This window comes from Musa acuminata, chromosome BXJ2-7 (assembly GCF_036884655.1).
Source record: "Musa acuminata AAA Group cultivar baxijiao chromosome BXJ2-7, Cavendish_Baxijiao_AAA, whole genome shotgun sequence".
Lineage (NCBI taxonomy): Eukaryota > Viridiplantae > Streptophyta > Magnoliopsida > Zingiberales > Musaceae > Musa > Musa acuminata.
The window spans coordinates 4,019,763-4,042,097 of record NC_088344.1 but is presented as its reverse complement, the minus strand read 5'-3'; the positions used below and the strand labels follow the sequence as shown (position 1 = coordinate 4,042,097).

The 22,335-nt window shown below is 39.2% G+C and overlaps 2 protein-coding genes, 1 long non-coding RNA gene and 1 pseudogene across 4 annotated transcripts; 2 read left to right on the top strand and 2 right to left on the bottom strand.

The window, feature by feature from the left end:
• Positions 1-1,067: 1,067 nt before the first annotated feature.
• LOC135616713 (ribosomal RNA small subunit methyltransferase-like) lies at positions 1,068-3,277 on the bottom strand. Its single transcript, XM_065116202.1, has 2 exons — positions 2,879-3,277; positions 1,068-2,019 (listed from the first exon to the last, which is right to left on the bottom strand). The coding sequence occupies exons 1-2, from the start codon at positions 3,188-3,190 to the stop codon at positions 1,258-1,260; spliced, it is 1,074 nt and encodes a 357-aa protein (XP_064972274.1). The 5' UTR covers positions 3,191-3,277; the 3' UTR covers positions 1,068-1,257.
• Positions 3,278-7,911: 4,634 nt separating this feature from the next.
• LOC135616711 (uncharacterized) lies at positions 7,912-10,784 on the top strand. 2 transcript variants are annotated; one of them, XR_010488450.1, is made up of 3 exons: positions 7,912-8,477; positions 9,399-9,608; positions 10,297-10,784. XR_010488450.1 is itself a non-coding variant. In XM_065116201.1 (2 exons), exons 1-2 carry the CDS (start codon positions 7,968-7,970, stop codon positions 10,438-10,440), a joined length of 654 nt encoding a protein of 217 aa, XP_064972273.1. In that variant the 5' UTR covers positions 7,912-7,967; the 3' UTR covers positions 10,441-10,784. The 2 variants fall into 2 exon arrangements, 1 of the variants encoding a protein (XP_064972273.1); XM_065116201.1 differs by lacking the exon at positions 9,399-9,608.
• A 152-nt stretch (positions 10,785-10,936) lies between these two features.
• Positions 10,937-18,294, top strand: LOC103990576 (chaperone protein dnaJ A7A, chloroplastic-like; annotated as a pseudogene).
• On the bottom strand, positions 13,861-15,345 carry LOC135616712 (uncharacterized). Its single transcript, XR_010488451.1, has 2 exons — positions 15,208-15,345; positions 13,861-14,060 (listed from the first exon to the last, which is right to left on the bottom strand). It is a non-coding gene; the product is annotated as an uncharacterized LOC135616712 (long non-coding RNA).
• Positions 18,295-22,335: the final 4,041 nt, after the last annotated feature.

The window sequence follows — 22,335 nt, the reverse complement described above, 5'->3', positions numbered from 1 at the left end:
TATTGTCCTCTTCATCCTCTCCTTTTGCCTCACCTTCTATCGTTGTTCTCTCTCTTCTTCCTCCTCCTCCCCTTGCAAGAAGTCATGGAAGTCTCTCAAGCTCTGCCTCCGGGATTCTACCCCGCCCGTCTTCAAGAATATCATCGAGATCCACCACTACTATCATCAAACTACCACCATTGTCGTGGCTATCGCCCCCGCCTTCATCGTTGATGTTCAAATCAGCATCGACAATGTCGACTATCGCATCATTCTCGTTGACAACCACCACAACAGTCATTTGCGACCCTCGACGATATCATCGTCCACCATCATAATAATCGATTAAGATGTTTTAATTATAACATAACAAAAGAAAACATAATTGGGATGTTGAATTTATTTTTATTTTTTTACCTGTCATTTTTGTGTCATTACTGTATATTATCATGTGCTGGTTCTTTTGTTGATAAAACCGTGAGGATAAATTGAGTAAAATATTTTACTTTTATATTTTTTAGTTTAGGGTCTGGGATAATAAAGAAGTAATATCACTCTTTCTCATCGGGGTTGTGTGGAACGAGATACATGTTTTGTTTGTTCCATCACTAGAAATCAGGAAGTCGGTTCTAACTCCTGCCTCTAATGGATTCCCTTAGGAACAGAGTTGGTGTTAAACTAATAGGTAGATCATGCACTTATGCTGAATCTTACCTAGAGAGCTTATTAATCCTGCTTCGAGTCACTAAACTTATCGCTAATCATACCAACCGCATGATCATGCCTGCTAGTGTTGATAATTTTGCCGAAATTGAGAGAGATGCTATTAGAAAGCACCACAAGATCACTGATGGTTGGGTTACCATCAAGGATAAATCATTTGAGAAAAAAATAACTAATCTAAATTCTGATTTATATTTAAATATGAGAAATTCCACATACTGTCAGAAACATTATCAGAACAAAAACACAGAATACTTGGAAGGTCCTAATGCTTCCTCACCCTGTCGAACATTCAGTTGCAAAGTCTCATCTCATCATCAGAATTCTGTAATATGCCTATGCACATGAAAATTGCTCATTCATCAGGAGGCAAAACATTCTTGTATTTTCATGCAGTTAACCAAATACAGAAATAAGCAAATGTGCAAGAAAGAAACGAGGGAACAATCTATCCCCCTGGGAAGGACAAACTTATCCAAAACATTCACTTACACAAAAACCGTTTTTAAGGAGGAAGAAAAATTACAGCCATAAGAAAATCGTCCTCATAATCAGTCAAGAGAAATGAATCCCTTCTTTGTTGAACAGAGACAGCAGACACAAGAAATCTACCTGTGTCAGCTTGGCTGCCCTCTTTTCCGCAAAATCCCCTTGCCTCAAGACCCCCAACACTTTGTCCTTAAAACTGGAGCCCTCGCTCACTTCCCCCACCATATCCGTGTCTTCTACCTCCATTTCTTCATCATCCTTCTCATCACTATTATTACCCATGCCAAGGTCCTCAACCATATTGGCCAAAACTGCTACATCTTCTGAAGACACCTTATCCTCCTCCATTTGTTCCTTCCGGGTAAGTTGCAAAGCCTGCAATGTCTTGTAATTCTTTTCCAGCAATGAAAGAACACTCTTCTGTCTAAATATCGATCCCAGGGTCTTGTTTTTCCGATTAAAACAAAGGCGCATGAGTCCATCCCACTCCTTGAAACTAACAGGTGGAAGTGGTCGCCTAGGTTCTATGCGCACAACAGAGGAGTCGACTTTTGGCGGGGGCCTAAAATTGTTCCGGCCAACTTTGAGGAGATGGGAGACGCGCGCAAGGAGCTGAGTGTTCACAGAGAGTCGACAGTAGAGATTATCACCGGGATTTGCAACCAATCTCATAGCAAACTCACGTTGGAACATTATGACGGCACATCTGAAGGCTGGACGATGGGCTAGCAGCTTGAACGTTAGAGGGGATGAAATCTGATAAGGGATATTCGCCACACAAATATCAAAGTACGGAAGCTCACACTTTAGGACATCTCCTTGAATTACCTACATGATTCAAGATAGATTTAAGACAATTGTCTGCTGATATGAAACAATTATGTCTGCTGATTAATAGTATAAAAAAAAAATTAAGCAGCAAACTGCAACATACTTTGTCCATACGTTGGATGTATCAACAACATGATACCTGACAATAGTTTAATCTTTCTTAAATCAATCTTTCTCTAAGATTGAATTCTTAGATAATTCAATCTCTCGCACTAGAGATGAACAATTTTTTTTTACCAGAACTCAAATCCATGTATGATCATTTACTTATAATGCATCCTTGATGAAGTGTGGAAAACAAATCTGGACTATACAACTCAAGCTTGGTGCTCCCATATGTATGCCTATTCTTCAACAAACAATCAAACGTATAATTGCCTTGTTTTTCTCAATTGCCTACAGAATCACTATGCAAGGAAGGAAACATCTTGCGCTGAACCACTCATGCTCCAATTCAGATGGGTGATAAGGATGTGTTAAACTCACAGGTTTTAGGCAGCCCAGATTATCAGTAAAACACAATTTTTATCCTTCATAAGAATCACATTCTTTCTTTTTAAGCAAAAAATAAGCAGTCAGATAATCACATTACAGACTCTCTCTTTTTTCAATTAGCAGGCCTAGAACTTGATGTCTAAAGAATTTTAGGATTTACAAGGTGCAATCTTTAGGCAATTCTAACCCAATAATGTAAAAATTGTGGTCTCAAATGCAAAGGGCTACCCTTAAGACCACAAACGCATAAACAAAACTGGAACAAATTTGAGCACGCACGATCCAAAAACTCCCTTAAGGCGCTAAGGTATAAACATAAAAGGGTAGATAACACTGAAATCGATGTAAAGGAGATAAATACCTTGAGACGGCTGGAGTGAGGGGTACCCTGGAACCGGCGGTTGAGCTCGAGGACCATGCGAGGGTCGAGCTCGACGGCGACGACGGACTTGGCAACCTCGAGGAGCTTCTTGGTGAGATTCCCGGTACCAGGGCCGATCTCAAGGACGACGTCGGTGGGTTTGATGCCGGACTTCTGGACGATGGTCTCGACCAGCTTGGGGTTCTTCAGGATATGCTGGCCCTTCGATTTCTCGAAGGGGACGCCGCCGCCCCACCTCTGCTGCTGCGGCGCCTGCTGATGCCGCTTCTTCTCGATCTTGCCGCCCGCCATGGCCGCGCTTCCTCTCTTCGGGGTTCGTCGGCCGTAATCTGGTCTTCAGCAAGGGTTAGGGTTTTTAGTTCGGCCCTTAATGAGATGAGGCTTTTCCGCGTGCCAAACTCATGACTCCACGGGGCCCAGTTTAACTGTTGGGTCCCATATCAACATCCATCATGTCATCGTAAAGCCGCGTGCCAAACTCATGAATCCACGGGGCCCAGTTTGACTGTTGGGTCCCATATCAACACCCCATGACCGCAAAGTCCCTAACTATAGTTATCTTCAATTTTTGGGAACATATTTCCCTTATTGTAAATAGTTAAAAATCTCATCGGATAAATCATATTTTAATTATTCGGCATAAGGTCCACTTTTCAGTGGAACTATTTTATAGTGTGTCGATGACTATTGAGTTAATATAAAGATTAATATAGAAACTGATTTATGTAAAGTTACAACTCCTAAGTGCCACTAACTACTAATGTTTCAGTCAAATAGACCATCTTATCCACATCAAATTACTATTCCGTTAGTATCGAATGATATATCATTCCTGTATGACAAGGGTTCAAATGATATTTCGATCAAACAAGTGTGATGTGTCACAAGATATGATGAACTCAAATGGATCCCTCCCAGAATATAAACTTCATCTCATTCTTTTAACTTAAAACTCTATGATTAAGTTAACTTTTTTAAGTGTCGAAAAGATCTCTTCATGTGTAAGTTAGGTTTAGGAAAAGTCTCTCGTAATCGATTCGGCTTCATCAACACTCCCTAACAATCCTCAAGTGGAGCTAATTGTATATTTGGATTCAATTAAAAATTCTCTAGAGGAACTACTTGTCGATTTATTAAATTAAATTTGGTTAGCACAACCATATTTGCTATCCAACATATGGGTTTCCTAATTTATATAATGTCATGTATGAAATTAATTCATCTTCACACATTTATAATGAATAATAAGTATTATAATGGATGAAGTTATTAATATCCTGATCAGTCCGACGTGATAAGAATTTGTGTGCGTAAAATTATCCAAGGTGAAAACACTAAACTCTCGAGATTTTATCTACACTAAGATGAGTTCAAAAAGGATTTACAAACTCAATCTCTCCAATAATAAAATCAATAACCCAAACGTGGATGCGAGTGGTTAAAAAATGATATTATCTTTCATTGCATTGAAGATGAGCTTTTATATCTAATTGTAAAAAGATAGAATATTCTATAAAATATTTTATGAGAAAATCAACTCTTACAGCCTCCAACAACCTCCTCTTGATCTTTTATCTATATGTGCGATAAGAAGGGATAATCTATAATCATTTATCTTGGACCATTGTCCATATGGCCAAACAAGTGGAGGGTGACATTTGTCTTCTCATTCCATCCTAAACATCATGTGAAGGTCACGTGTCAGATAATGATTAACTAACAATATTCTTCATATCATTTGTCCTCCTTGTTTACTTTGAGAGCTATCGCAAGAGAAATACAAAGTGCAGTGTCTAATTCATCTAACACGTTAAGCTTACGTTTCTTCGATTGGTTCTTCGACCCCATGTATTAAGTAGACACCGATAGAGGTAGACACCCGACCTTCGTCCCTCGGCAAGGGGTTACTCCTCGCCGATGGCCCTTCTTGGCAGCAGATCAATCCTTGTCGAGGTGAACCTGACCCTCCTTTGGATGTGAAGGTCGACAATGATGAGGATCAATTTTTTAACCTCTGTGACTCAACAACTAGGAAAAAGGAGGGTCAAGTTTTCGATCCTCTATACCTTGGGTAAAGAAGGGGGTTGGGTTTTTCGACCTCTCTTGCTCATTGAGTGTCGTAAACAAGGGGTGCCAGTGCTATTGGTGATGATCCATTGCCAACCTACCCCTCATTGTCGAGGGATCCACCTTGAGCGTTGGGCTATGTTAAATAATGGCCTACCCACCTCGAGTAAAGGGGTCGGTGCTCGACCACCCTACTTCAGGCATTCTTTCCCTTGTATCTTTCATTGTAGTGAGTTTCTTCTTACGTGAGTCAAGTTTTCCTAACTCATGCGCTTTGGGCACATTTGTATTGTGCCTATGCCATCATGGGTTCCTTATTATATAGGTTGGGTTTTCCAAACTTATGCGTCTTAGATACATTTTGTCTTATATCTCTCGATGTGATGAGTTTTTTATTACGTGGATTGGGTTTTCTTGACTAATGTGTCTTGAGCAAATTTTGTCTTATGTCTCCTATCGTGATAAGTTTTTTCTTATGCGAGTTTTTTCAACTTATATGTCTCGAGCATATTTTGTCATGTGCCTTCCACCGTAGCGAGTTTCTTCTTATGCATATTAGGTTTTTTTTTACTTACACACCTCAAATATATTTTATCTTAGGCCTCCTATCATGATAGGTTTTTTTTACGCTTTTCAATATACTCTTTACATATCGATCACTTTTATGCTCTCCAAGATTGTCTTCGTACATCAATCGTTTGTATATTTTATGGCTCATGCCCCCCCCCCCCCCCCCCCCTCATCGAGAGTTAGTTCTCGTGAAGTTTAATAGAAGATTATGATGGAGACATATATGGAATGATAATAATATTCCTACTTATGTTCTCAATCAATAACAAATTTGAAGAGGTGATCTGATTATGTCATTTAAATGCATGATTGAGGGAAATCTCTTAATCTCCTCATTGAATGAAATCAATCTCTTTCATAGTATATTCCTTAATTCTATTGAGAAACATTAGGAAGCATCACATGTGCAACAAATAAGTAAAATAAAAATTATTTCCCAAACAAAATAGCATCGGATCGTTAAGAGATGATCGAGAGCATAAAACTCAAAACGACAAAGCCTCATTGAGGAATAAGACATTCTCATATAAGAGAACTCGTATATCTCCTAAAACGCAGATCTTGGTTTGCTTGGATGAAGAAGCTCTCGCAAACTCCTCTCTAGCAGAAGTTCACACGGTGGATGGTAGTGGCAATACACCTCCTCATGACGGACTCTCTCCCCTCATGATGATGCTTCACCATGCAATAAGGCGGCAGCATCACTTAACATTCGAAGTACCATAATACAATGATATTTGGGTACTAAAAGTTACAATGTGCTTCATCGGGTCGGCATTGCCATTGAACTTTTCAAAGGATAGCAAATAGAAGTTCGCTAGAATTGGTTTTGAATTTTCTAGGTGAATGATGACTGACTCGAGGTGAGGTCGACCAGCGCTTCTCCCTTCAATTGTTGAAACTCTTATCGTATCTCCTCCAAATATCAATCCATCTACTGTAGTTGTATCCACAGGAAATTCTCTATTATATTTACCAATTGAGCCTCAGATTTTGATAGGGATAGAGTGGTGATACGGTTCATTGAATTCCATGATTGGAGGACCAAAGTGCTCCCTCTATCGATACTTCGATAAGTCTCGAGCCCTCCTAGGATGTCGACACCATGTCGGGTCGGGAAACCTCAACAAATGTCGGTGCTGATTAAGTTAGGGACCGTAATTTGAGCTACTATTATCGTTTGTTGGGTTAATTAAAGTAAAAGTGGAGCAACGACCTATATCATACTTGTTAGCATATGCACTTGTTGAGTGAGATTCAAGAACATCTCGATAAGGTTGAGCAGGTGGCTCGGAGTTGTCCTTAGGGGTGAGAGACTTAGGTGGCTGGGTCATTAAATAGACATCAGTATCACATTAGTGTCTGCGCCGAGGTGGATGCACCCATGTGTGGAATGGGTGGCTATCGCCCCTTGGGTGAAAGTACTATTAATCCTTGAAAGTACTATTATATTGAGGTGTCACTTACACGAAGACTTAGGTCATGAGAGTTTTTCTAATATGATCTCTTCGATGCGTAAGTTAGTAACCTAAGATAAGTGAGTGTGGATGCAAGTGATTAAAAAGTGATCCTCCTTTTCATTGTGTTGAAGAGGAGCTTTTATATTTGATTGTAAAGGGTAAAATATTTTACGGAGCCTTTAACTATTTCTAACAATCTTTTATCCATATGGAGGACGAGAAAAGGAGGATAATCTATAAGCATTTGTCTTAAACTCTTATCGAGTAGGTAAGTGAAAGATGATGTCTATTTTATTTTTTATCTTAAATAATATATAAAAATTATATATCGAATATTAATTGATTGATGATATTAAATTTAAAGGTTAGAGAGTCAACCAGGTACATTGAACATCCATGCTAAATCACAAAAATACTATATCAGCTCATATACATTATTATATAACACATATGTCCTATATATATATATATATATATATATATATATATATATATATATATATATATATATATCCCTTATGTATTAATTTTTAATTACGATCGATATTATTTCATTCAGGTCTCCAATTTCCAACGTTAGTTAACCAACTAAGATTAATTATAATGACACATAAAAAATATTAATATAAAAAACAAGAATATATAATTTTACCTTTATTTTTATGGCGGCATATAATACCTGAATGGGCGTAACAGAGCTTAAGGACACCAATCAACGCTATCTCCGTTATCCACCTCACAACTAATCCAAACCGTATCAAAAGTTATCGTGACTTAACTCGGGAATTAAAAAACCTTACTTGGAAGGCTTCGTTTCCCGTACTTTTGGGAGCGTTTCCGAGTCCGCTCCAGCCCCTTGACACTTTTATCGGGCGCCTATAAATACGATGACGAGTTGTCTCCCGAGTCATCCCTTCTCCTTCCCTCTCTTCCTCTCCAAGTTTCTTCCCCATAGGGTTTCCCGGAGCCCCATGGTGGTCGACGGCGACGACGCGGGCTCCTGGTGTCGCCATGCGTTGAGTAATCATGCTCTCGTCGCCGACGTGCTCCTCAGCTTCCGTGACCCGCGGATCCTGCTGATCCCATGGCAGCACCGCCTCGATCCGGATCGGACCACCGCAGCGGCCGGGTCGCTTCCTTCCTCTGAGTCCTCGGATACGAAGACGGCGGACTCGGAGAAGGACGACGAGAGGCCGTCGTCCTCGTTGCCGCCGCCGCTACCTGCGGAGGAGTTTCCGGACTGGGGAAGGCGGATCAGGCGGTCGTGGACCGTCAAGGCCTCGCGGATCCGGGAGGCGACGGCGGGGAAGAGCAGGAGGCGGCGGCGCCCGAGCCCGCTGTCAGCCCTGGATGGCTGCAGCAGCGCGTCGACGAGCTGGACGAGCCGCGATGGGGAGGAGGGGTCGAGTTCGCCGGAGAAGGCCGCGAAGATGCCCAGATCTTTCGACGACGCCGCCCCCGGCGGTGGTCTTCCGTCCAAGGTGAGCTCTGCCCCTCATCTCTCTCTCTCTTTCTCTGTCTCCGTATTTGCTGATGACAATATTACCCTTCATCATCGCCCTCATCAATTTCCGATCCCCTTATTCTCACTATTTTTTCGTTATTTTTCATGTATTCGTTTTCTTGTTTCCCCATAAAAATTGAAATGTTCGTCCGACGTAATTATGTGCAAGTGTCGTTTAAATCAAAGAAGTCGGTTCATACGCGAGATCGGTCTCCACTATATTGGCCAAATCCCCCCTATCACTGTACCATTCACTGAGCATCATTGTCCATAAAAGGGTACTGATGCCTGCTCTCATCTTTATCCCTCCGCGTTGAAGCGTGCGAGAGAGGGAAACCACTCGCTGTAATTAATTTGGATCGAGGGGCGGCGGTGGGTGGTAATAGTAGATTGGTCTCTGGAAAAACGAGAAGTGGGTCGTTGGGTTGATCTGAGATGTTGGGAGTGGGTCACGTGACGCGTCCTTGGACGGAGTTCATGTAGTCTTGGGCATGTACTTTCTTTATGTATACGTCAGTCACTCCTATCACTTAGGCTGCTTGGGGAATATATTTTATATTTTTAATGTATTCTTTAAAAATATAAATAAATGATTATAGAATATTTTAAATATTTAATGAATAATAAAAATTGTATTTTAAATATATATATATTTATGTAAGTATTATTTGGTAAAATTATATTTCAAAGTTTATTAAATATTTTAATTATATATATATATATATATATATATTCAAAAATGAATATATTTTTAGTAAACAGATGAGATTAAATAAATGAATATATCTAATCTTATATAAACTCACATTAATTTACATCTAAAATGTGTGTTGAGGCCTCAATACACATTTCAAATGGTTCTCAAACTCACCATTAAATCCATGATTTTTATTGATAGGGGGAAGTGATGCAACGGCTGACACTGGTTTTAAGAATCCAGGGGGCCATCGATGACAAATGTTGTGAGTCTAATCCATTTATTCTTCATCTTTCGTCATGGTGGTAGTGGTGGAGTTGGGGTGCCATTGGGGTTCGGAGGGCAGACGAAAGCCGAGCTTCACGCCGTGGAGAAATCTTTGCTGGAAGAGAAAGACGCAAGATTCTAACAGTGAGTCTACTCTTACATTGGGATGGTCTTTTACTGATCCAGTAGGCACGGTGTGGACTGGTGGTTGTGGGATTCTAACGAGTAGGAGTGGGAGGATTTGAGAAGGGCTGCTGAGGAGCTGAAAGCGGTGAATCGGCAGCTGCTGGTGATCACATCATCCCTACCTTCCCCAACCTCCCTTCTCCTCCATCTTGTTTCCAACAATGACTTCACCGGATAGAGAAACATATGGTCACTCTCCCATGCTAAATCTCATATAGGAAACAAACATATAAGAACTGGGGACTCTGTACGTGGTAGTCGATTTCAAGCTGGACCAAACCTTATCTCTCAGTTACATAACACATAGATGAAAAGCATAGTTGTATAAACTGAAGAGATGCTTATATTTCATATGTTTTGTAAAAGTCTTACCAGCTAGAAACATTTCACAACATAGATTTCCTGTTCATACAACGCATGATATAATTGGCAGTATTATGTTCTTTATTTAAACGCACAAGGCATTACTAATGTTGCATATGTGTAGACGAGACCCATTATGATATGTGGGAAGAGAAGGATTTCTTTCTAGCCTTTATTTGGTTTAATTCTGTCTTTTGTGTTTCGAGAGAGTACCTCTGGATTTGATCTGCTTATAATTGACAGATTTTAGCAATTTCCTAATCCTTGTTAATTGCTTTCCCAGTCAAGCTTGGACGGGCCCAAGGCTCCAGTAGCAGATGCAAATGCTGCTATGGCACTCGAGCCACCTCTTCCTGTATCTCGTCAATCTGTGAGCAACAAGTTCTTATTACCAGATCTCAACGAGCTACCGGATTGTTTAGATTAACATGTCGTGATGTGGTAAAGGCTGATCGCTTATTTCGTTGCTGCTGGCCAAGGCATGAACGATCAAACTGCACAGCAATGTTTAGTAGAGACCAGAGAACAGTGTGCGGTGAACAGGTGAACCCCCCTCCCCAAGTCCAAATGTCTTTTAGGTAAAAACCTCGATAAACTTAGATATATTAACTTACTTTATGCGTGTGACAGTTTATTCTTTCCCCAGTTGAAATCTTTGTATGTGAACTTGTCAACCCTCTGACATTTAAATGTCCGATTGTGCTTTGAGATGGGCTGATGTACAGATCTCAACGACTCAATTAAAAAAAGAGGCTTATAATTGGGATGTTACCGTTTACTGTTGTTATTATATGCGTGCAGTAACGTAAATTCACTTCAAATTGAAGTTTATGAACTGAATTGAAATTGTATCCAAAGTTGGATGATTAATAGTTCATTATGTATTCTAAAGGTCAAAGAATGACCACCGTTTCACCCACCCTTAATCGTGACATGGATGGACGGTTCCAGATAGTTTGCGGCCACACTGGGGCAGAGAACCCTCCGCCGCCAATCATTTTGATGCAACTAATTGGACGACTTCCCCATTCCCCGTCCCGCGTCGATTGATTACCCTCCTGCTCTCATCCTCGCGACCTCCCCGACCTACTCCCATCGCATTCCCCACGGAATACACCTCGTCGCCGCTCGCCGCTCGTGAGAGAGCAAAGGAGAAGCGGATCTCCGCTTCCGCTCTTTCCGTCGCCGTCGTCTTTGTTTTCTTTTCTCTATTTTCCTTTTCGTGTCTATAGTAAGAATCATTCTTCTCGAGGCTAATGTCGGAATCGTCTTTGTGGTATCGGTGCTTCTGTTTTGGGCATGATATGTTTGTCTTTTGTTACGATCTTGTTCCATAAGATCGATTTCTTGCTTGGCTGGAGATGAGGAGTTATCTTTTGATTCCAAGGCAGTGCATTAAGGGCCATTGACATGGAGTATCTGATGGAATGGACTGATTGTAGAGACGGATATGTATGAGGTAGTTCATGTGTAGGTTGAGAATCCAAGCTATTGATATCTTTACTTCAGGGGAATTGATTTGTCGTGAATCTTGGATTCCTATCCAAGGGCAATTTGGTAGGGCCATGTACCTTTGTCTTGGATTTATATCCAAAGGCAACCTGCTAGGGTTATGTTCCTGCAGATTGAGTTAATCTGAATACTGAAGTGGGTGAGGTTAGCATATAGACAGCGGCGGAAGAATGGAGAAACATCAGGAATTTCTTTAAGTGGTTTATTCTTCAGCTGATATATTTTTGTGAAGAAGTGGTAGTATGATGGCTGGGAAGTGATTAGAAGATATCACTACTATCATGGCCTACTATATATACGTGTGTGTGTTTGTGTGTGTGTGTACACACAAACACCCACACTCTGGGAATTTTGTTGTCTGTGATATTTGAGCTGATTTTACAATTTAGTTTGTCCATAAGCAACATAAGAGTTGTCAGAGCTCACACAAATAAAAGTGTAATATGACATATTCGTTAGTGGATCTTTGTTTTTATTTCAGTAGATAAATTGAATAGAATAAAAAGCAAATAACTAGGTTGTGACCATGTGATCTTTTTCACCTTTGTGTTCTTATTGATTCAAGACAGCTGATAATCTTACTTGTTATTGCAGAGAAAAACTAGAAGGTTTGACCTGCTGATACTTTCCTGTTAGCTGCACATTCCAATGACAATTGTACCATTTAGAGGTGCTTCAGTGCCTCGGATGGGAATACAACCTCAAGCAATACTTAGGAATGCATATCCAGGAGTTAAGGCTTGTCATTTTGCTAATATGGTGTTGATGCCTCAAATTGGGTAAGCATTGCTTTTTTTCCCACCTACGTAATCTTTGACTAACCAAATTGTAATAAACTATCATGCAATCACTAAACTTGATCTTGTCGAGCTTCATGATTTGAATCTTGGATGGCGTGTAAAATATTGCTCCTCGGATCATGCGCCACCCCTAAATTATATATACGGGACCATGGACTCCCCAGCTCGCTCTCATCATCGGTTGAGGCACCGTTGTCCACGTTGCTATCATGTCTCTAGACCGAGCAGATTATTAAATGCGATTGAGAAAGTGTCTCATTGCCCGACTTGATTCTTTCCAATAGTGCTGGTAATGCTATTGCCTTCCCCTTTGCGTTTGTCTTTGCTTTTGCACGCTCGGTAGACGACTATGATAGTTGGATGTCTCTAATTCCTATTGAATAGAGTGTTCTTCCTCTTAATCCTCTCAAATTTGATCTAATCCACAAATCACAGTCTTGTTGAGTTTAAGAGAGTGAAAATGTGAGACCGAGAGAGAGATGTGAGCGAGAAAGAGTTTGAGAGTGAAATGAGTTGAAAAAAGGGGGAGGAAAGGGTTTAAAAATTATTTTCTATGGTTCAAACAGTCAAATTGATTGTTTGAAACAGGGTAAGGTCCTTGATCGGTAACGATCGGATTTTGACCATTACTGACAAGTACAAATCTCGTATTGCTCGAAACGAGGCCATGTAATGTGTACTACTCGATATAGAACAGTCTATGTATCAGTCCCTTATCAGACCAGCATGTGTTGCCCATATTGGGCATTACAGCTCGGTACGGTGTACCCTGGCTTTATGCACATGAAAAGCATGTCTTTGTTATAAGCGGAAGTCTGCTCTATGTAGGTAGCTCTAAAATATAGGCATGATATCGAAGATTAACTTTATGTCTGAACAAACTAACCAATGTCAGGTCAATATCAGTTGCTTCTATAAAACTCTTCCGCATCTGATATTCTTTGCCATGAAAATGAAGAAGTGGAAAATGAAGAGAGGAAGAGAGAAGCATTAAGAATTAAGAAAAGAAGCAGTCATAGCTAAAACAATAAGGAAAAATCAACAGATGAATAGGATAATGATTGATGCAACAACTGGATTAGTTGTTTCTTTTAATGTTGTTCTCCTTTGTGTAGCAATTAAAGCAAACATGTAAAATCGTCCAAGCTACAATTACTTTAGGATGCAAACAGAAGATTATATCATCAATATTAGGATGCAATGGTTCATGGGCATTGTATAGAACCATTGTTTTACTTATATAGAAGTTTGATCATTCTAGTGTTCGTTTGAAAACCCAACTGTTCAGTACGTGAGTGGTCTAAACTCTAAAAGTATAGGATGCAAACAGAAGATTGTGTCACATCAATATTAGGATACAATGGTTCATAGGCATTGTATAGTACCATTGTTTTACTTATATAGAATTTGATCATTCTTGTGTACATTAGAAAAGCTAACTGTCCAGTACATGAGTGGTCTAAACTCCTAAGTAACTCAAAAACATCCACAAACTAGTTTGCCTCTTAAGTAGTGGTTTTAAATTAACCCAGCAATAGGCATATAATAACTCTGTTGCAGCTGAGAAGTGAAAACATATAAAGTAGTACATGAACAGGTTTTATTGATAAGATAGAAGGTCAGGACTGTAGAAATCACATACCCTCTTTGTTTTGGATTGAGCTTCTCATCTTGCGAAGTCTTTTTTTCCCCAATTGATTTCAACTTCATATAGTGCAGAATGGTTTGATTTATCCTGTATTCATGATGGGGAAAAGATATTCAAGCCATGATCCTATCCTGTATTTTATTATAGAGAAAAGATATTGAAGCTAACTTTGAGACTACGAGTCAATTATGACCAAGTAGTTTTGCTAAAATTGGAGATGGGCTCACTGTGGCTGTGTTATTTGTTTTAGAGATCCTGGAGCAGAACAGAAGTTTAAGGAGATTAGTAATGCGTACGAGGTTATTCCCTTTGTCACGAATATACTTATTCAAAACTGGTAGATTTGACAACATTCCTGATTGAAAGTCACCATGTCGTAGGTTTTGTCAGATGATGAAAAGAGGTCTCTGTATGACAGGTATGGAGAAGCTGGCCTCAAAGGTGCTGGCATGGGCATGGGGGTGAGTATCAGCCAGATGCAGATTCTTTTTTTCTGTGAAAGATAAATTTCAATAAACTTTCTGCTTCTTGCTAATGTTTTACTTTTCTCTGAACTGAAGGATTTCAGCAACCCATTTGATATCTTCGAGAGATTATTTAAAGGCATGGGTGGGATGGGCGTAACCAGAGCTGCTCGCAACAGGGCAATGCAGGGGGATGACGAGAGCTATAATCTTCTCCTAGATTTCAAAGAGGCAATTTTTGGTGTTGGGAAGGAGATAGAGATTACAAGGCTGGAAAATTGTGAAACCTGTGATGGTTCTGGCGCCAAACCAGGTACAAATCCAAGCTAGTGCAACACTTGCAGAGGTCAAGGGCAAGTTCTCTTCAGCAAGGACACCACTGGGTGTATTCCAGCAGGTCATGACTTGCTCAACTTGTGGTGGTGCCGGTGAAATCTCTACCCCATTCAATACATGCAGAGGAGATGGTCGTGTGTGGAGGATAAAGTGGATAAGCCTGAAAGTTCCAGCTGGAATCGATTCTGGTAGCCGGTTCAGGGTTCGGTCCGAGAGGAACGCCGGAAGGAGAGGTGGCCCTCCTGGAGACCTTTATGTGTTCACTGAAGTTCTCTCAGATCCTGTGCTGAAGAGGGATGGAACCAACATTCTCTATACACAATCTTAGGGACCACTTAAAGGTTCCAACGGTGGATGGCATGGTGGATCTAAAGGTTCCGGCAGGGACACAGGCAGGTACGACTCTGGTAATGGCTAAGAAAGGGATTCCCTACCTCGGAAAGCAGAACGGCAGGGGAGATCAGTTGGTTCGTGTGCAGGTGGAGATCCGAAAGAGATTAAGCAGCGAAGAACAGAAGTTGATCGAGGAGCTTGCAAGTCTGAGCAAGTCCTAGACAACGAACGGCAAGAGATAGCTCCTAGTCGCAGAAACATTGCAGCACGGAGGGCATGAGGGGAAATGGCGAAGAACGCTGCTTCTAATCATACGGCTTCGTTGGTGGAGAAAATTTAGCTGAATTGTTATGTGGATGGAAAATAGTGTGTTCTGACAAAGGGAGCATTCTCTGCTATGTTTCTTCCGTTGACTGGTCTTAATCATGCACCCCACTGGTGGTTCGCATGGGAGCGAAGCATGCAACGTTAGCATCGCTAGCCTATCACTACAAACAAACAAACAAAAAGAAAGCTTTCTACAAGGGGCCAAGGAATGGTCGTTCAGAAACTCTTCCATGGACTGGGCATCCATCGTTGGGCCTTTATGTCGATGGGCTAGGAACCCAGACAATGTAGAAGAATTGTGATGATGCTCGAGTCCTGATAACTCATTCACAAGCTATAACTCAGTCAACGTCGAAGAACTGTGATGGTGTGCAAGTGATTAACACCTACAGATATAGCTATTTTTATAAGGATTTCAGCCTCCTTCCTCCTTCCAGAGTTATCACGTGCAATCTCAGTTTGGATATCTGCTACTTCAGTACACTATACAAAATTTGGCATATTAGCTCAGCTGGTACGAGGCTTGGATGCCAGATAAAAAGGGGTTGTGGGATTGGAAGCGAGGGGGAGACAAGAGAGATGCCACTAGACCAACCCATATCCATCCGACCTTAGAAGCCATTGAATCCGGTCACTGTTTCCTTTGCTCTCTTTGACATACCAAAGAGGCATTCCTATTGAAATAAATGATAAGAAGAAAGATTCTCATCAAGTGGGGTCACGCTCCATCCGTAAGTAAACAAATGGATAATAGCCGAGCACTGCTGCAGCGTGTGGTTTCAGATAAGGCGACAAGGGCTGGTCATCAGAACTCGACAAAGGTGTCATGTCATGGCCGGTGTTGCCTGAAAGCCGAGGCGAGGGACCTGCTCTTGAAACAGAGGAGGATGATCACAAGCCAACAAATAAGTGATACACACCAGGATAGACAAAATGGATCCAGATGGAGACTGCCTTAATTTCCAAAGATAAGGGGGAGTCAAGCATTCCATGATATTTCATTGCTTTCTTTTTCTCTCAGGTCTCCATCTTCAGCACAACTTGGTTGACTTCCTTGGCTCGGTTTGGAAAAAAAAAGGAAAGAAAAGATAAAGCTGATGGAGTAGTTTAGTTCTGAAACGATGACTGTGTTTAGCATTCGGTGTTTATACTGTTGAGGGCGTGATCATAAACCATTCCTTCGTCACTCAGCGCACAGCAAATTGAGTATGAAGATAGATTTCTATAAATAGATTAGAGAAGAAACATCCAGTAAGATCACAGGGACTGATAATGTTTGCATACCAAGAGGCTGTGCCAGTAGTGAGATGGCGGCCTCGTTGGAGACGTCAGAAGGAGAAATGAAGGGCTTGTGCTTGAAGGGCAGGCAGAGACAAGAGGAAATGACCCATGTCACCAGGGAGCCTTGTGCTCTTCATTTGTTGCTGATAGATTGCAGCAAATGATCCTTTTGTCGGACATGATAAGCAAAGTGCGCAGTCGTGCATGCTTCTTTTTTACTCATGAAAGAGCGATGGCAACTGAAGACACTGATGAACGGGTAATGCATGAGTCACGAGGGGGACCTTCTGAAGTGCTCCTTCAGAAGGTGATTCTGTAGCATATTCTCAGGTATGTTATTACTACGGATGGTATCATCACTGTTTGCAAACACCACCATGGCAATTGCCAGTTGTAAGAAGCAGCGCCAGCAAAAGTCACGAGGGGGACCTCTTCTGACCTCTGCTGCCTGGAGACCTTAACAGATAACCTGTCCTCGAGGAAAAGAGGCAGAGGAGCTGCTTTCGCCAGAGACCATATAAGGGATTGTCTCAGAGGGTCAGAGCTCCTCCTTTTGATCCCATTCATGAGGGCATTAACCTGCCTCAATTATTGCCCTCCATAGCTAAAGCCCTACTAATGGGAACGGAAGAAGCTTTTCTACTGCATGCCGTGCCAGGGCAGGGCCCAGACAAAAAGCAGCCTCTGGGGAAGAGCTTTAAGGTTTGGTCTCAAATGTCCTCAATGACAAGACTGCAAAACCTGAGCAGTCATCAGTAACAAGAGCATGTGGAGAAGTACAAAAGGGCAACAGCAGCCCCATCTCCCCTCTCTTCTTCTCCTTCTTCTGTACTTGAAATGCTTGGCACTCACTGCTCACTACCCAGGCAGCAGGAGCCCACCTGCTTCAAAAGAAGAGAAAAGCAAAAGATGATGTGATCATTTGAGTCCTGATCCAATTCCCTTCAGCAAGCAAAAGGTTAGAAGGACTCGACTTGGCAAAGGATCAAACTAGACATTTCAGGTCGATTCAGCATCACTCCTGGGATTCCAATGGATGGCCGTAACCTAGAAAACCATGAGCCCCATGAACAGGTTAGCCGTGGCTTTCTAAATATTTGGTGCTCTAGTATAGTGTGTGGTTATGGAGTAAGGTACGAACTACAAGGTGAGCAAATCTAGCTGAGTCCAGAAAAGGACTCGTAAGCTGCTGTGACCGGCTACCCTCCTCCTATGGATGAAGTCACTATAGCTTCGAAGAACAAAAGCAAACATTGGCCCATAGCTTTGCAGACTGCAACACCTCAATTACATGAGATATATGTACACCCCAGCTAAAAGAATCGGTGGCTAATCTTATGATCACTGATACATAGAGGGGTGAAGATAAAATGTAGCGGGAGGACAGAGGTGAGGTGGGGAAGCTGGCGTTCTTTGGTTGGGACACGTGTATGTGGGGACCGGGGGTTGCCGGATGCCAGACGAAACCCCAATCGAATCGGATCTTTTCCACCGGCGGAAGAGAGAGAGAGAGAGAGACAGTGTGTGTGTGTGGAAAAAGTAGGGGAGCCGAAATAAAATATACCGCGATCTTTTGACGAGCGCAACACGCGTCGAGTGGTGGGCCGCAGAGGAAGGCGAAGACCGCCGGTATTCGGCACGCGCGCGCGCGAGGGGTAGCGAAAGCGATTGACGCGCGACCGTTAACTGCTCAGTGGGCCCCGCGACCGGCGCCCGTGACCACCATTCAAACCTCACCCTTCTCAACTGTCCAACCCCACTATTTCAACTTTTTTACTGATTTGCCCCCCACCAACATGAATCCCTTTTATATTTATTTTGCCAAATTAAATAAATAACAAATTTCCCGAAAAAATATTTCTATTTTCTTTTCTCTTTCTCTTTCTCTCTGGATCACTTCATACGGTAAACCTTATAATATTTTTATACTATTCTAAATAATATCAGAAAAATACTATGAGACAGTGCAAAAAATATTTTTGTATTGCATCACAATATTATTCTGGAATTAATGAAAATACTATAACATAATATAAACATTATATTTTTTATAAAATTTATAAAAAGCACTATACTACAATCTCGCTATACTGCATTATAGTATTTTATAGTATTACTAGAAATATTATAATTGGATTAGTTTACCCTATTGATCGACCTATTAAAAAAATCGAGCGAAAAATATTCTTAGCAATAAACAAAAAATATAGCACTGTTTGAATTTTTTTTTGAAAATGGGAATGCTTCTCAAGAAAAATCAAAAGAGAGATTTTTTTCAAGAATTCGTCCTATATATAAATCACTCTAAAGATAAGGATTTTTATTTTCATCATTTTAGTTCTAATCCAACATATTTCAGTAAAATCTGATTATAGCAAATCTTCAAGGGTGTTTTTAGATATTTATTTTTTTAATTAGTTAATTTTGCATCAAGCTATGCTCATTAATAAGGAAAAAGAATTTAAGTGATATATATTTTTTTTATTGTGGATTATCAATCCGACATAGAGTTTTATAATATATATATATATATATATATTCGAAGTATTATATTAAATTACGTAATCCATGTAACACCCACCTAAACGGAAATGGCAGTGTGAGCAATGACAGCTCTCACAGCTTGATGACATAATGACACATTAAAATTAACTACCGGATTATAATGGAATCATCCATGACATCGACGCATGGCTTTCTTTGACATCAGCTTTTCTTTGTATTATCGCCATCGCATTTGCTCAATAAGAATCCTTCTATTAATTTAATATGATCGATAATAATATTATTAAGTTAAAAGTTGATTGTCCGATGGGATGTTGATTTGGAGTCAATCGATATATTATTTTGCATGTATCTTTGCAAGATATAACCTTCTCCATTAAATTCCATGGTTATTAACTTTTACTTCCTAATACAAAATTGTTATCCAATGACATCAGCTTTTCATTATATTATCAATAAGAATCCTTCTTTTCCTTGTAACAACAATAATAATTTAATATGATCAAAATTGGAGTTGATGAATAATAATATTATTAGGTTAAAAGTTGATCGTCTGATCGGATGTTGATTTGGAATCGATCGATATATTATTTTACATGTATCTTTGAACAATATCGAGAAAAGTCTAAGACGTCGAATCCTATCGAAATATAATCTCAATTAAATGTCACGGTTATTAACTTTTAGTACAAAGTTGTTATCAAATGAAAATGACTCCAAGACCTGTCATAGCTAAAGTTGATTGATTTGGCTACGCCTAATCCAAATATGACACACTGAGTCAACATGGTGTTTATTTCTTGTGAGAGACTATTCATACCACACACGTGTGTGTTCCATTTATCTAGGTGAGATATTTTTTCACACAAAAATACTTCGATGATATCTAAATTTGATATTTGAATCAGTTCGACATAATTTGAACCCATGTGCATCAACATATGAGATTATTATTGAGATGGCTCGAGCACTTTTATATCTCTCAAACTTTCAACTTAATTCCGATGAGGATAAATAAATTTAGTAAAAATATTAAATCTTAATTATCATGCTTAAGGATATTTTTTATAGCGGATTAGTAAGGAAGAATATTATATGGGATCTTTATGGCTATAATATTATTTTAGATTAATATTCATGTGGCTTGATTATTGATCAGATATTACCCCGTTATCGCTCATTATATTATTGTGTGTATTACCTACTGTTAAGTGATTATTAATAGAAAATATTTTCATATCAAAAGAGAAAGTGTCATAAAGAATATAGTACACCAAATAAGAAAGAAGATTTGAAACAGACTCATAATAATGTATTGCTTCAATATAGCAAATTATGAATATAAATTTTTAAAATAATTATAATTATTATAGAATAACATTATTTATGGTCAACCTATTCTATCTGTATTTATTTTTCTTAATTAATAGATGATGGATCTAATGATTTCATAAAAGTAATTTTTGTATTTTGTCAGTGATGTTATCGAGTTTATTAGCATTCTCATAGATTATTCCTTACGAGGGACTCAAGGATATAAGAACTAGTAACATAAACAATATAAATTTGCTATTTTCTAGCAAAATATCAACTCTCAATAAATACATACTATAATGATTTATTTAATTAGAGGTGCCAATGTACAACATTCTCCCTTAGAAAAAGAAACATAATAAAGTGCAACATGCATGTGGTCCAATTGTTCTTGCAAAAATTGAGGGGAGGATAAAAAGTATTTGTGTAACATATGACTAAAAGTTTCTTCACTTTATATAAAATTGCTAAGAGGGAGATATGGTGATGAGATGAGTTTCCATATCAATCACACAATTATTTGAGGTCTTCTACATGTATCATTTTCCCAATATCTTACTAAATTGGTTGCTTTCAAGAAAAAGAATTTAACATTACTAAATTCTAAAAACTCAAAATCTCAACACTTGCATAAATAAACTTAGATGTCCCCTTACAATATAAATTCGCTTAATCATCCTTGATAGGTCTTAAGTTGTGCCATACAATGGACAGTCCGAATGAGAACCTCCTTTTTTATTTTCTTTTTCTTTTTCTTTCACTGGTCACTATCCAAGGCATGATAAAAAGCTACCTATTTCCTTTCATTCTGATGTGTAAAGTCATGCAAGATGTTGGACTCTTTTAGTAGGTTTTGGACTTTGTGATGTATTCACATACTCTTTTACAAATGATAGACACAATAATGTGTCACAAGAAGTGGCCATCTCTTATCTTTTTATGGTGGAATATATTTTCCATCATCATGATGTGTGATTTTCTAAATCAAGCTATGCACTTGAAAAATAAAAGGTTATATGGATCTTCCATTCTATTCTGTTTTATGATGTGAGATAATAATGTCAAACATTGTAGCTTACAAAAAAAAATAAACACACACACACAAGGAATAAAGTCAAATGATTTCTTGTTACTTATTGATTTATATATTAATATAAAATCCCTAAACTTTGTGTATATAAATATTATAAATATTGTATTTTTAAAAGCTGGAATTTTTTAAGAACATTCCTCTAGTAGTTTGATTGTGTATATATTTGTATGCCAATTCCACCCACCACAAGCAACCTCGATATGAATTATAAGCTTGGTGGAAGCAAGAAGAAGGAAGGCTTCCATGCTCACTGATTTGGCATACTTTGATCCGATTGTTTCATATGGGTAATTGGCTCGTAATAATTATTTTAAGCTTATGTTGTGACATGCATTAATTTCATTAAAATTCCCAGCGGTGCACCCTCTCTATTGCTAGTGGATCACAGGATGATTCCTTGTTGATAACTCATATGTGGATGCAAACATTCCTTTGAAATCTTAGTTCCATTGCTTGCAAACAATCACATAAATTCCTCCCACCAAAAATAATTCATTATCTATCATATTACTATTCTCGATTACATATATATATATATATATATATATATATATATATATATATATATATATATATATATATATATATATATATATATATATATATATATATATATATATATATATATATATATATACATACATATTATTATTATCATATTAATCACTTTTTTTTCTCTTAACAATTCAAATTTTGTTTTATAGTCTTA